Source organism: Nerophis ophidion, linkage group LG14 (assembly GCF_033978795.1).
Source record: "Nerophis ophidion isolate RoL-2023_Sa linkage group LG14, RoL_Noph_v1.0, whole genome shotgun sequence".
In the NCBI taxonomy this organism is placed as follows: Eukaryota; Metazoa; Chordata; class Actinopteri; order Syngnathiformes; family Syngnathidae; genus Nerophis; species Nerophis ophidion.
Window position 1 is genome coordinate 15,146,029 of NC_084624.1, and position 16,005 is coordinate 15,162,033.

Genomic DNA, 16,005 nt, shown 5'->3' on the forward strand with positions numbered 1-16,005 from the left:
GAAAGGGCATGTTCACCACTGTGTTACATCACCTTTTCTTTTAACAGCACTCAATAAACGTTTGGGAACTGAGGAAACTAATTGTTGAAGCTTTGAAAGTGGAATTTCTTTCCCATTCTTGTTTTATGTAGAGCTTCAGTCGTTCAACAGTCCGGGGTCTCCGCTGTCGTATTTTACGCTTCATAATGTGCCACACATTTTTGATGGGAGACATGTCTGGACTGCAGGCGGGCCGGGAAAGTACCCGCACTCTTTTACTATGAAGCCACGCTGTTGTAACACAAGGCTTGTTCATTGTTTTGCTGAAATAAGCAGTGGCGTCCATGATAACGTTGCTTGGATGACAACAAATGTTGTTCCAAAACCTGTATGGACCTTTCAGCATTATTGGTGCCTTCACAGATGTGTAAGTTACCCATGCCTTGGGCACTAATACACCCCCATACCATCACAGATGCTGGCTTTTGAACTTTGCGCCTATAACAATCCGGATGGTTGTTTTCCTCTTCGTTCCGGAGGACACCACGTCCACAGTTTCCAAATATAATTTGAAATGTGGACTCGTCAGACCACAGAACACGTTTCCACTTTGCATCAGTCCATCTTAGATGAGCTCAGGCCCAGAGAGGCCGGCGGCGTTCTTTGGTGTTGTTGATAAATGGCTTTCGCTTTGCATAGTAGAGTTTTAACTTGCACGTATAGATGTAGCGACCAACTGTAGTTACTGACAGTGGTTTTATGAAGTGTTCCTGAGCCCATGTGGTGATATCCTTTACACACTGATGTTGGTTTTTGATGCAGTACCGCCTGAGGGATCAAAGGTCCGTAATATCATCGCTTACGTGCAGTGATTTCTCCAGATTCTCTGAATCTTTTGATGATTTTACGGACTGTAGATGGTAAAATCCCTAAATTCCTTGCAATAGCTCGTTTAGAAATGTTGTTCTAAAACTGTTCGACAATTTGCTTACAAATTGGTGACCCTCGCCCCATCTTTGTTTGTGAATTACTTGGCATTTCATGGAAGCTGTTTTTATACCCAATCATGGCACCCACCTTTTCCCAAGTAGCCTGCACACATGTGGGATGTTCCAAATAAGTGTTTGATGGGCATTCCTCAACTTTATCTGTATTTATTGCCACCTTTCCCAACTTTTTTGTCAAATGTTGCTGGCATCAAATTCTAAAGTTAATGATTATTTGCAACAACAAAAAAAGTGTTTATTAGTTTTGACATCAAATATGTTGTCTTTGTAGTATATTCAACTGAATATGGGTTGAAAATGATTTGCAAATCATTGTATTCTGTTTATATTTACATCTGACACAATTGCCCAACTTTACTTCCAGTATTACAACTTAAACTACAATATATCACTACACCTACAAGAAAGTACAAGTACAGTATTACCTCAACTTCATACTTGCCAACCTTGAAACCTCTGAATTCGGGAGATGGTTTGGTGGGAGCGGGGATGTATATTGTAGCGTTGCGGAAGACTTAGTGCTGCAAGGGTTTCTGGGTATTTGTTCTGTTGTGTAACGGTGCGGATGTTGTCCCCAAATGTGTTTGTCATTCTTGTTTGGTGTGGGTTCACAGTGTGGCACATATTTGTAACAGTGTTACAGTTGTTTATACGGCCACCCTCAGTGTGACCTGTATGGCTGTTGACCAAGTATGACTTGCATTCGGTTAGGTGAGTGTGCAAAAGCCGCGTATATTATGTGGCTGAGCCGACACGCTGTTTACATGGAGAAAAAGCGGACGTGACGACAGGATGTAGAGGACGCTAAAGGCAGTGCCTTTAAGGCACGCCCCTAATATTGTTGTCCCGGTGGAAATTGGGAGAAGTTTGGGAGAATGGTTGCCCTGGGAGATTTTCGGGAGGGGCACTGAAATTCGGGAGTCTCTTGGAAAAATCAGGATGGTTGGCAAATATTCTCCAGTTGTGAGCTGAGTTGGTTCTTTGACAGAGCGCTTAACTCAAAACACTTGTATCTCAAATCAGTGTTGTTTTGACACTCACTTTCTCACTTTTCATGCTTGAAAAACAAAGTTATGTTTATCTCGAGCATCAGCTAATGCTAGCGAGTAGGACTGAAAGTTTTGGTCGGGTGTTACGGGATTGTGGGGATGCTCGTATTTCAAACTAAATCTCTCAATTAGCCGAGAGACCGCTCTTATCACAAAACGTTCTTAAATTGGGACACTCTTAAGTTGAGGTACCATTGTACAATACTACAAGTACTACGACAGTCACAAACTACAATACACTATTAAACGTACTACAATGGCAAGAAAACCACATGTAAATTACCTGTACTACAAGTACAAGAAACTACGAGTACACTACAACAAGTAGTACAATTGCAAAAATCCACAAATACAAGAAAGTACATTTACCCTACCACAACTCCAAGAAAGTACAAATGTGCAATATTACAACAACAACAAAGTACTCGTACAAGTTAGACTTTCCGAATGAATAACTATCGCTAACCAAACATGTACATTCATTAAACACAGATTAATATGTGCTAATATACCATCATATCAAAATAATAACCTATAGGCTGCATTAATGTTAGAAATATGTATCATTAGTACAAACCCCGTTTCCATATGAGTTGGGAAATTGCGTTAGATGTCAATATAAACGGAATACAATGATTTGCAAATCATTTTCAACCCATATTCAATTGAATGCACTACAAATACAAGATATTTGATGTTCAAACTCATAAACTTTAAATTTGGTTTCGAGCATGCAGCTTACATGGAGTGATTTCTCCAGATTCTCTGAACCTTTTGATGATATTATGAAGCGTGGATGTTGAAATCCCCAAATTTCTTGCAATTGCACTTTGATAAACGTTGTTCTTAAACTGTTTGACTATTTGCTCACGCAGTTGTGGACAAAGGGGTGTACCTCGCCCCATCCTTTCTTGTGAAAAACTAAACATTTTTTGGGGAGCTTTTTTTTATACCTAATCATGGCACCCACCTGTTCCCATTTAGCCTGCACACCTGTGGGATGTTCCAAATAAGTGTTTGATGAGCATTCCTCAACTTTATCAGTATTTATTGCCATCTTTCCCAAATTCTTTGTCACGTGTTGCTGGCATCAAATTCTGTGATTATTTGCAAAAAACTAAATGTTTATTAGTTTGAACATCAAATATGTCGTCTTAGTAGCACATTCAACTGAATATGGGTTGAAAATGATTTGCAAATCATTGTATTCCGTTTATATTTACATCTAACACAATTTCCCAACTCGTATGGAAACGGGGTTTTTACAAGTGCATTACAACCACAAGAAAGTATAATGCAATATTACAATGACAAGAAATACGAGTACTAGCACAAGTTAAACTTTTCGAATGAATCACTATCGCTAACCAAACCTGTACATTAAGTAAACACATTAATATTTGCTAATATACCATCATGTCAAAATAATAACCTATAGGCTGCATTAATGTTAGAAAAGTTTGTCATTAGTGTGTGTGTGTGTGTGTGTGTGTGTGTGTGTGTGTGTGTGTGTGTGTGTGTGTGTGTGTGTGTGTGTGTGTGTGTGTGTGTGTAATTTGTGATTTACATTTGCATGGATTGCAGAAGTAAATCCCAAAACACTCTTGAAGATATTTGGACTTGTGGCAGTGAACTGCATAATAATGTTCATGCAGACAATGTAATGTTTGTCTTTCTTGTGTTTCAGTGGAAAACGGCGAACATTGCGACTTCACTGTTTTGCGCAACATGTTAATCAGGTAGGATATGTATGTACGATGCATATTGTATATTCAACCAGCAAACGTGTCAAGCTTCTGTTTTTATGAATATCCTTTTTTTTGGTGTGGGATAATACAATTATTTAATGGTCACCATCAACAGAACGCACATGCAAGATCTGAAGGACGTTACCAACAACGTCCACTATGAGAATTACCGTAGTAGGAAACTTGCAGCCGTCACCTGTAACGGAGTGGACACCACCAAGACCAAAGGACAGCTTACCAAGTGAGACTTCACTGTCACAACACAATTCGATTGTTAGATGGATGGATAACCTTTATTGTCTGTTAAAAAACAAACAAAAAAATCATCAGGTTTGAAGAACATTTACAGGGCAGAACAATAAGAGATGAAAAATATAACAAAACAGACACAAAACGTAAGTGATATAAAATAAAATACAGCCGTGTTAATTTATTTTTTGTTTAAAGTGATGATGGCAGAGGGAATTAAGGTGTTTTTTTGTACAAACCCCGTTTCCATATAAGTTGGGAAATTGTGTTAGATGTAAATACAAACAGAATACAATGATTTGCAAATCCTTTTCAACCCATATTCAGTTGAATGCACTACAAAGACAAGATATTTTAAGTTCAAACTCATAAACTTTATTTTTTTTTTGCAAATAATAATTAACTCTGAATTTCATCGCTGCAACATGTGCCAAAGTAGTTGGGGAAGGGCATGTTCATCACTGTGTTACATCACCTTTTCTTTTAACGTTTGGGAACTGAGGAAACTAATTGTTGAAGCTTTGAAAGTGGAATTCTTTCCCATTCTGGTTTTATGTAGAGCTTCAGTCGTTCAACAGTCCGGGGTCTCCGCTGTCGTATTTTACGCTTCATAATGCGCCACACATTTTCGATGGGAGACAGGTCTGGACTGCAGGCGGGCCAGGAAAGTACCCGCGCTCTTTTTTTTATGAAGCCACACTGTTGTAACACGCGCTGAATGTGGCTTGGCATTGTCTTGCTGAAATAAGCAGGGGCGTCCATGAAAAAGACGGCGCTTAGATGGCAACATATGTTGTTCTAAAACCTGTATGTACCTTTCAGCATTAATGGTGCCTTCACAGATGCGTAGGTTACCCATGCCTTCGGCACTAATGCAACCTCATACCATCACGGATGCTGGCTTTTGAACTTTGCGTCGATGACAGTCTGGATAGTTCGGTTCCCCATTTGGTCCGGATGACACGATGTCGAATATTTCCAAAAACAATTTGAAATGTGGACTTGTCAGACCACAGAACACTTCTACTTTGCATCAGTCCATCTTAGATGATCTCGGGCCCAGAGAAGCCGGCGGCGTTTCTGGATGTTGTTGATAAATTGCTTTCGCTTTGCATAGTAGCTTGCACTTACGGATGTAGCGACAAACTGTATTTAGTGACAGTGGTTTTCTGAAGTGCTCCTGAGCCCATGTGGTGATATCCTTTAGAGATTGATGTCAGTTTTTGATACAGTGCCATCTGAGGGATCGAAGGTCACGGTCATTCAATGTTGGTTTCAGGCCATGCTGCTTACTTGGAGTGATTTCTCGAGATCCACTGAACCTTTTGATGATATCATGGATCGTAGATGTTGAAATCCCAAAATTTCTTGCAATTGCACTTTGAGAAATGTTCTTAAACTGTTTGACTATTTGCTCACGCAGTTGTGGACAAAGGGGTGTACCTCGCCCCATCCTTTCTTGTGAAAGACTGAGCATTTTTTGGGAAGCTATTTTTATACCCAATCATGGCACCCACCTGTTCCCAATTAGCCTGCACACCTGTGGGATGTTCCAAATAAATGTTTGATGAGCATTTCTCAACTTTACCAGTATTTATTGCCACCTTTCCCAACTTCTTTGAAACATGTTGCTGGCATCAAATTCTAAAGTTACTGTTTATTTTCCAAAAAAAAATGTTTATCAGTTTGGACATCAAATATGTTGTCTTTGTAACATATTGAACTGAATATGGGTTGAAAAGGATTTGCAAATCATTTTATTCTGTTTATATTTACATCTAACACAATTTCCCAACTCGTATGGAAACAGGGTTTGTAGGTGTGTTGAGTGCAGATGCTTACCAATAGTATTCAAACGGCCATGTTTGGCCTTATACAGTAGATAAACTAAAGTGGTTCCAGCCTCTTTGCTGGTGAAATGGTGGAATACTGTGCAAGTTGTATTATTAGGGCTTTAAAGAAACAAGAAGTGATTCAGCTTAAAATATGTGACCTGGTGTAATACACCAGCTTACTTGGCGCAGAAAATATGAATATATGCTTTATGAATGCCAATAGCTTGGAAGTCCCACCAGATTCACAACGCCAACAACAAATACAGAAGTCTACATCTGTAAGCATTGTGGATTTTGCTCAGTCATGTGTTTATAGTACATTTAAATATCTTGATTATGCCATCCAAAATATACATCTAACTTAACAATGTGGAGTATAGAGTAGGTCAAGTGGGGGAAATAAGTATTTGGTCCTCGGCTGATTTCGCAAGTTAGATATTTTTATATTGTAACAAATCCATATTACTAGAGATGTCCGATAATATCAGACTGCGGATATTATCGGCCGATAAATGCTTTAAAATGTAATATCGGAAATTATCGGTATCAGTTTCAAAATGATCGGTATCTGTTTCAGAAAGTTAAATTTATGGCTTTTTACAACGCCGCTGTGTACACGGACGTAGGGAGAAGTACAGAGCGCCATTAAACCTTAAAGGCACTGCCTTTGTGTGCCGGCCCAATTACATAATATCTACGGCTTTTTACACACACAAGTGAATGCATTGCATACTTGTTCAACAGCCATACAGGTCATGCTGAGGGTGGCCATATAAACAACTTTAACACTGTTACAAATATGCGCCACACTGTGAACCCACACGAAACAAGAATGACAAACACATTTCGGGAGAACATCCGCACCGTAACACAACATAAACACAACAGAACAAATACCCAGAACCACTAACTCTTCCGGGACGCTACGATACACACCCTAAGCCAGTGGTCCCCCGGTTGGTACCGGGCCGCCGAATAATTTTTTATTCATTTTTATTTAAAAATTAAAAAAAATATATATATATATATATTTTTTTTTTTTAATTAAATCAACATAAAAAACACAATATACACTTACAATTAGTGCACCAACCACAAAACAAAATCCTTCTTCATGACAACAACGTCCCTTTTTCATGACAAATAAAAAATAAAAAAGGAACCCCCGCCCACCCCCCCACCCCGGGCCGCGGGACAAATTAGTAAGCGTTGACCGGTCCGCGGATACAAAAAGGTTGGGGACCACTGCCCTAAGCTATCCCCGACCCTAAACCCCGCCCACCTCAACCTCCTCATGCTCTCTTAGGGAGAGCATGTCCCAAATTCCAAGCTGCTGTTTTGAGGCATGCTAAAAAAATAGTGCACTTTGTGACTTCAATAATAAATATGGCAGTGCCATGTTGGCATTTTTCTCCATAACTTGAGTTGATTTATTTTGGAAAACATTGTTACATTGTTTAATGCATCCAGCGGGGCATCACAACAAAATTAGGCATAAAAATGTGTTAATTCCACGACCTTATATATCGGTATCGCTTGATATCGGTAATTAAGAGTTGGACAATATGGAAATATTGGATATCGGCAAAAAAGCCATTAATGGGCATCCCTACATATTACTGATAAACATACAACAAAGGTTACAGAATAATTTGTGTTCCATTGAGTGAGTAGTGTGCGTGAATGTTGTCTGTCCATCTGTGTTGGCCCTGTAATGAGGGGGCGACTTGTCCAGGGTGTACACCGTCTTCTGCCCAAATGCAGCTGAGATAGGCTCCACCACCCCCCGCGACACCAAAAGGGACAAGCGGTAGAAAATGGATGGATGAGTAAATTAGTATTTGGTCACCGACCAACCAACAAAGCAGTTATATGTCCATGAAACACACAAATTAGTCCTGTCCCTTTAAAAAAGTACTCCTAATTCCAACTCATTGTATGTAAAAAATACATACACAAATACTCTAATAGTCTAACCTTTGCACCTCCATGGACAAGATCAAAGAACTAACCTTGGACACAAGAGTGTAGACTTGTACATGACTAGAATGGACTACAAGAGTGACTACAACTACTACAACAAACTACAACTTAACTGATAAAACACTACAATAAAGCCCTACAAATACTCGAAACCAACTTTCACTACCACGAGTACTACAAGAAACCACAATACAGTACCAGAAGTACTACAACTGCAATAAACTACTACTGTAAGAAAATACAAGTACACCACAGCAAGTACTAAAATTACATCAAAGCTACAAGTACACTGCTACAACTACCAAGAAAATGCAATACACTACATTCATAGTTTGCTGTAATGCGATCCAACATACCGTATTTTTCGGACTATAAGTCACAGTTTTTTTCATAGTTTGGGGGTGTGACTTATACTCAGGAGCGACTTATGTGTGAAATTATTAACGCATTACCGTATAATATCAAATAATATTTTTTAGCTCATTCACGTAAGAGACTAGATATATAAGATTTCATGGGATTTAGAGATTAAGAGTGGCAGATTGTTTGGTAAACGTATAGCTGGCACGTGCACACATAGGGCCCTATGGGTGTTTGAGCCCCTACCCTTTTTTGCCTCGTCTTAAAAAGTGCCCTCTGCCTGTATGTGTGTGTTTTTTTTTCTTTTCTTTAAACAACATTAATAAATTCCTGTTAGGGATGTAAAAAAACAAAACAAAACAAAAAAAAAAACAGCGCTACAAAAACTCCACGTTTTCTTGTAATACCGGGTTGTTTGAGCCTGCGTTTCTGCCAGAGAGAGAGAGAGAGAGAGACAGAGAGAGAGAGAGAGTGAGTGAGTGAGTGAGTGAGTGAGTGAGTGAGTGAGTGAGTGAGTGAGTGAGTGAGTGACTGAGTGACTGAGTGACTGAGTGACTGAGTGACTGAGTGACCGAGAGAGAGGAGAGAGAGCCAACTGCAGCCTGAGGAGACGTGACAGTGGAGCAACTTGAACCTGTGAGTTATGGTCTAGTCCATGTCCACTTATTCAGCATCTAATATGGGTAATATTTCAGAAAAACGCTGTATTATTATATTATTCGATATGTCAGCTTCTGTTTTTGCCGGACGTCGGAGCAAAGTGCATCGATTGAGCACGGCAAATCTATTCCGCACAGAGCAGAGCGGATCGTGCAAAATAAAACACCGGGTCAATTTTGAAAATAAAATGCACTGTGTTTACGGCGGATCACATTTCTCTCACAGTAGAGGTTTAGATATAAAGTTGTATTGCGTTTCAGTTGTTTAGTCTGAGCATTAAGTGAGAAATACCATAAGTTACAACTTGATGGTGTTTTCATCAAGTTAAGAGAAGAAGGAAAGATTTTTATTTTTATTTTTATAAAAATATATATTTTTATAATAATATTTATAATAATAATATTTATAATAATAATCATATTTATTTATTTATTTAATATTTTTTTCAAAGTTAATGTTTCAATGTTCAATATCAAAGTGCCTATCTTTAACAATAAATAGCCTAATAATAAACCAGTGTTTTGTTGCTTTTCATGCCTTTCAAGCCTATGATAATGTGAATTAACTCTTTATGACAATAATTTGTTGACACAAAAGAAATGGCAATCACTTTTAGCTACAAAGGACACACAGCTAAGTAGTTAGCTTCCTATTAGCAAATTTGATTTTACATTATTTTCCATATTGTGTAAAGGACCAAAAAATCATTTCCTGCCCTTTTCTGACTTTGAGCCCCTGCCCCTCTATAATCATGTGCACGTCCCTGACGTATAGCATGTTCTAAATGTTACAGTTATTTGAATGACTCCTACCATAATATGTTATGTTAACATACCAGGCACCTTCTCAGTAGGTTATTTATGCGTCATATAACGTACACTTATTCAGCCTGTTGTTCACTATTCTTTATTTATTTCAATTTGCCTTTCAAATTAGATAGTACTTTATTTATTCCGTCAGGAGAGTTCATTCAGCAAAATTACACTTTTCAGCACAATCCCATTCAAGATCAGACAAACATTACAGGGAGACAGAACAGGATCGCTGACGGGTCTGCCGGCTTCCAGCGCCCCTTACAAAAAAAGATGACATACAGTTAAACAAGGGGGGGGAGAGAAAAAAAAAATAGAAGATTAAATAAAATAAAAAAATAAAAAATCGGTCTTAGCCTAGGCCCTGGAGTGGGGGTGCAGACTGAGGCCAAGGGAAAAGAACAACTCATAGCCATAGTACACATCCCTCTTACATGTGTGTAAGAGGGAAACATCAAACATCAAAGAACACAAAGGACATTAAAGCAGCAGATACAACCAGACACTTCTACATACAGCTATGAATAAAAAGTAAAAGAAACATATCCACTGTGGTGGCCTCTGCGGTGTTCCATGCCATCGTCCGCTGGGGAGGAGGGAGCATGGCCAGAGACAGAAGCAGATCCAACAAAGCAACCAAGACTCCACTCTCGGCCAATGTCCAGTCCGCATGGATGAGCGATGATACGTCCAAGGTGACTGAGGTGTCTGACACCTGCTCACCCAGTCAAGACACCGCGGAGCCTCTCCGTCCCAGCGTTCAGTGCTAGCTCCGCAGCCCTGTCCCCTCATCTGCATCTCCTCCAGTCCCTCCAAACAGACTCTGGTGTAGCAGACACCCAGCAGCTGGTCTCCATGGCCAAAAGGCTCCCGGGAGGCAGATCCAGAAGTCCACAAAAAAAGCACCACAGATGTCACGAAAGTGCCACCCCTTGTCACACAGTCCCAAAGGGTCCCGGACCAAAAGGCAAAAAAAATATAATAACACATGAAAACAAGAGGGAAACACGAAAGGATGACACAAGAGCACAGAGCTCCTGCCTACAGCAGCCACTACAGTCCCCCAAAAATGCGACTTATACTCCAGTGCGACTTATATATGTTTGTTCCCTTCTTTATTATGCATTTTCGGCAGGTGCGACTTATACTCCGGAGCAACTTATACTCCGAAAAATATGGTAACGCAAAGTTCTACAGAATGCAACTGTCCCATTAACCCCAAATTTCTGCTAATTTTTTTTTCCACCAGAGTCAGTTGCGTTGTTTTTCACCAAATTATTGCGTATTTACAAATTTACTGTTATGACCGGTCCCTACTGGTCATGTCTTGTGTTGGTTTACTCGACGCAACAGTCGACTGTTGCTACTCGTGGACTTTCTTGTTGTTCGCCGTTGGCGAGATACAGTTAGCTTCACACTAGGCCAATGCCCTGTATGTTTTTGTGCCTCGTACTGGAATTAAACAAGCATTCTTACATGCAATCTGCTTTCTGTTATTTATAAATGTTCATATCTTTGTCAGGGTCAAAATAGGGCAGGGCGATATATCGATATACTCGATATATATCGCGGGTTTGTCTCTGCGCGATATAGAAAATTACTATATCGTTATATTTGAGTATACGTTCTCACGCAGCTGCTGGCATTACACTACAGGCTTATCCCGCTCTTTCTTGTCTCTCCTTCTCACAGACAGCAAGCGCACCTTCTTACATACGCGGAGCAGAGAGGTAGCAATATGGGTAACATTAGCTGTGGTGCTTGCGGTAATATGAGAGAAAGAAGGTGCGAATCTGGTCACAAATATAGGAAGAATTAATTCCCAAGAAAAACAGCAGGGGGTCCTTCGTCCGGCTGTGGTTTGGCTTCAAGTGGGAATATGTCGAACAGACAACCGTAATTTGTCAAGTGTGGGGCAAAAGCGTTGCTAAAATAAGTAGCATTACTGCTAATCATTTGAAAAGTAACCTGGTAGAGAATGAAGAGTGTTTACTCCGCATGTCATCATCTTTATTCGGTGCCACACGCCCACACCATCAAAATGCCGAGGCAAACATTTCCAGATCAACACCGTATGAAAAAAATAGTGAACAACAAAAGGAGATAATGTCCGCAGGAACTTTCCACATAGCAAAGGACGAACACTATTTGATTTCCTATTATGCAGCTCATTTTTATTTGACAGTTATTAAAATATCTTCTGTGACATCTTGCACAAAAGTGCACTTTAATTGTTTTAAACTATTGTAGTGGCGTTCTGTACAAAAAGTGCACTTTAATTTAGTGTTGTTTTGATATGTCATCTTAGTGACATCATGCACAAAAGTGCATTAATAGCTAGTTTTAAAATGTCTCTGACAATTTTACCCTTTCTGTTTTGAAATGACAGGAATGTTTGTGCCACTGCTTAATAACTGTTTAATAAATACAGTTTTGGTCAATTGACTTAGTTGTGATTTCCTTCTCTGCATGAAAGTTTAAAAGTAGCATATATTAATGCAGTATGAAGAATAATGTTTTAATGTAGACACATAGAATCATCATACTGCTGTGATTACATGCATCAAGTGATCATTCAAAATATCGAGATTTATATAGTGTGTCGCGATATGGCCTAAAAATATCGAGATGTTAAAAAAAGGCCATATCGCCCAGCTCTAGGTCAAAGTATAAACACTTAAATGTACATCAAATATGGCACCTACATTTTACAATACAATTTTTACTGGCTCATCTTGCACATACCTGCTATGTCTTTGAGGTATTGGCAATTACAATTCATTGACGGTTATGAGTAATATGTACAACAATAATGTAATATAATAAATGCAAACATTTTCTCTAGGAGTCCGCTGGCCCAGATGGAGGAGGAGCGAAAAGAACATGTGATGAAGATGAAGAAGATGGAAGCGGAAATGGAACAAGTCTTTGAAATGAAAGTGAAGGAAAAGAAACAGAAACTGAAGGATTCAGAGGCTGAGGTGAACCTTTGAATATTTACTGTACATATATGTTTTCATGTTTATTTACAGTACTTAAATGTGTGCATATTCATGTAAACTTTTGATTATATACAATACATATATGATTATGAACACGAGTTCATGTTTAGTTGATTATATACAGTACATACATGTATACATATATGTTTACATGTTTGGTTATCCACAGTACTTAAATGAGTACATAGATATTTACGCCTTTGATTATTTACAATACATGCACGTGTACACGTTTAAATACTTACAATACACACACGTACAGTTGTGATAAAAATTATTTAACCCCCACACAATTTTGGTGTTTTAGCAAGTTGGACATTTATTCCGTATTTTGTTTATAGTCATATCAAATAAAGATGTGTCAAATAGACAAATGCAACTTAAATTGTAACACAGAATTTTACAAAATACCGAAAAAGGAAATTTTTCTTAATATCTCATTGACAAAATGATTCAACCCCCTAGTTACATGCATCTTTAGTACTTAGTAGAACACCCTTTGGCAGTAATTACATCCTTCAAGCGTGATACACAAGCTTTTTGCAACCATCTACAGGTATTTTAGCCCATTCCTCTTGGGCAAAGGCCTCCAGTTCATTCAAATACTTGGGCTTGTGTGCTGCAACTGCCTTCTTCAAGTCCCACCACAAGTTTTCTATAGGATTTAGGTCTGGCGACTGTGAAGGCCACTCCAGAGTCTTCCAGCCCTTCTTCTGCAACCACTCTGATGTTGATTTGGAGGTATGCTTGGGATCGTTGTCCTGTTGGAAGGTCCAACGTCTCCCAAGCCTCAGCTTCGTCACTGACTTCATGACATTTGCAGCTAATATATCCTGGTAGGAAATAGAATTCATAATGCCTTGAACGCGCTGGAGATTCCCGGTACCTGAGGCAGAGAAACAGCCCCAGAGCATGATTGACCCCCCACCATGCTTAACAGTAGGCAAGGTGTTCTTCTCTTTGTAAGCTTCATTTTTTTCTCCTCCAAACATAACGTTGATTCATAGGCCCAAAGAGTTCCACTTTTGTCTCATCACTCCATAGAACAGTTTCCCAAAACCTTAGGAGTTTGTCCAGATGATTTTTGGCATACTGGAGTCTATTTTTCTCGTGCCTGGTAGTCAGAAGTGGGGTGCGCCTGGGAGTTCTGGCATGGAGGCCTTCATCTCGTAGTGCGCGCCTTATTGTCTGGGACGAAACCTGCGTTCCCCCTCTGCAATATCCTGTTGTAGTTCCTCAGCTGTCACCCGGGGGTTTTTCACCACTGTACGCACACAGCATCCTCTTTCTACCACGCCCAGGTAATGTTTCCACTGTGCCTTTAGCTTTAAACTTGCGAATTATGCTCCCAACTGTGTCTCTTGGAATGTGTAATGTCTTTGCTATTTTCTTATATCCATATCCTTTCTTATGAAGAGAAATTACCTCCTCTCTTGACTTCTTTGACCACTCCCTGGACTTCACCATGTTGCAAATACACCATTGACCATCTACAAGAAGCTGAGCGTCACAGTCTTTTTCAATCAGTTTAATTGTTGCTCGTTATGGTTCCAATCACATCTTTTCAACACCTGATTGAAAAGACCTTATTCAAATTCTGTTCTTAAGAGTTATGGTCTTCAAGGGGTTGAATAATTTTGTCGATGAGATATTAAGAAAAATGTCCTTTTTTGGTATTTTGTAAAATACAGTGTTACAATTTAAGTTGCATTTGTCTATTTGACACATCTTTATTTGATATGACTATAAAAAAAATACGGAATAAATGTCCAACTTGCTAAAACACCCAAATTGTGTGGGGGTTGAATAATTTTGATCACAACCGTACTTGAACATGTAAATGTTTAATTAGTTACAGTACATATACGTGTGGATGTTTATTTACATTACATAAAGGTGTACATATATGTGCAGATGTTTAATTATTTACAGTACATAAAGGTGTAAATATATGTGCAGACGTTTAGTTATTTGCCGTACATAAAGTAATACATACTGTACATGTGCAGATCTTAGATTATTTAAATTACATATCCTGCACCACAACAAGCTAATGCAAGGAAATTTCGTTCTTATCTGAACTGTAACGTTCAAATTTGAATGACGATAAAAGGAAGTCCAAGTCTAAAAGTGTAGATATACTCATAGATGTTTGATTATTTACAGTACATAAATGTGTACATATACGTGTAGACGTTTAATAATTTACATTACATAAGATCAATATTTATTTAAAGTACATAAAGGTGTAATTTTACTTGTGGATGTTTATTTAAAGTACATAATTGTGTACATATACTTGTAGATGTTTAATCATTTACATTACATAAAAGTGTACATATATTTGCAGATCATTAATTATTTAAAGTATATAAAGGTGTAATTTTACTCGTGAATGTTTGAATATTTAGATGTTTTAATATTTACAGTACATAAAGGTTTACATATATGCGCAGTTGTTTAATTATGTAAATCAGTGGTCCCCAACCGATTGGTACCGGGCCGCAGAATAATTTTTTATAAATTTTTCTTAAAAAAACTAAAACTTTTTTTAATGTTTTATTTTTATTAAATCAACATAAAAAACACAATATACACTTACAATTAGTGCACCAACCACAAAAACCTCCCTTTTTCATGACAACAACGTCCCTTTTTCATGACAAAGAAAAAAGAAAAAAAAAGGAGGATTTTCGGCAGGTGCGACTTATACTCCGGAGCGGAGATGTTTGATTTACAGTACAATAAATAGAGGTGTGTATATATGTATAGATGTGTGCAACATTGATATCTGATTTGACATCAGTGCATGAAGATACAGTATCAGTGTTTGTATGGTGATGTCATCCTCAGCTGGAGCGGCGTCACGAGCAAATGAAGAGGAACTTGGAGGCGCAGTACAAAGAACTGGAAGAGAAGAGACGAGTGTATGAAGACGAGAAAACCAACTGGGAAGCTCAGCAGAGAATTTTGGAGCAGCAGAAACTGGACGCCTCCAAGTCAGTAACACATTTATAATCATAATCCTACTGTATATTGTAGTATCTGTACTTGAGTCTACACTGTGAAAATAGTACAACTTCTACTAAAGCTGGGTATTGGCAAGAACTTGGCCATACTTTAGTCACAATACCATACAATATTGCAGTATGGCAATATATTGCCATATTCTACATGTACTTAGTTGAGTGATATGTGTAAAAAAAAAAAAAAAAAAACAGCCATTTCTTGTACTGCCTTGCTCACTTACCCGCACAGCGAAGTAGCAGTACAGTGACACTTTGCAGAACGGTGCGCAAAAACGTCCTTTTCTCACAAATT

General features: G+C 38.6%; 1 protein-coding gene across 2 annotated transcripts in view; it reads left to right on the top strand.

Annotated features, from left to right (window-relative positions):
- LOC133568177 (septin-7-like) overlaps window positions 1-16,005 on the top strand; it is a 119,232-nt gene that overhangs the window by 96,531 nt on the left and 6,696 nt on the right. For both annotated transcript variants that reach the window (XM_061919922.1, XM_061919923.1), the window contains exons 10-13: window positions 3,723-3,774; window positions 3,899-4,024; window positions 12,528-12,663; window positions 15,538-15,683. In XM_061919922.1, the coding sequence (XP_061775906.1) occupies window positions 3,723-3,774; window positions 3,899-4,024; window positions 12,528-12,663; window positions 15,538-15,683 (460 nt within the window). The remainder of the gene's footprint in view (window positions 1-3,722; window positions 3,775-3,898; window positions 4,025-12,527; window positions 12,664-15,537; window positions 15,684-16,005) is intronic.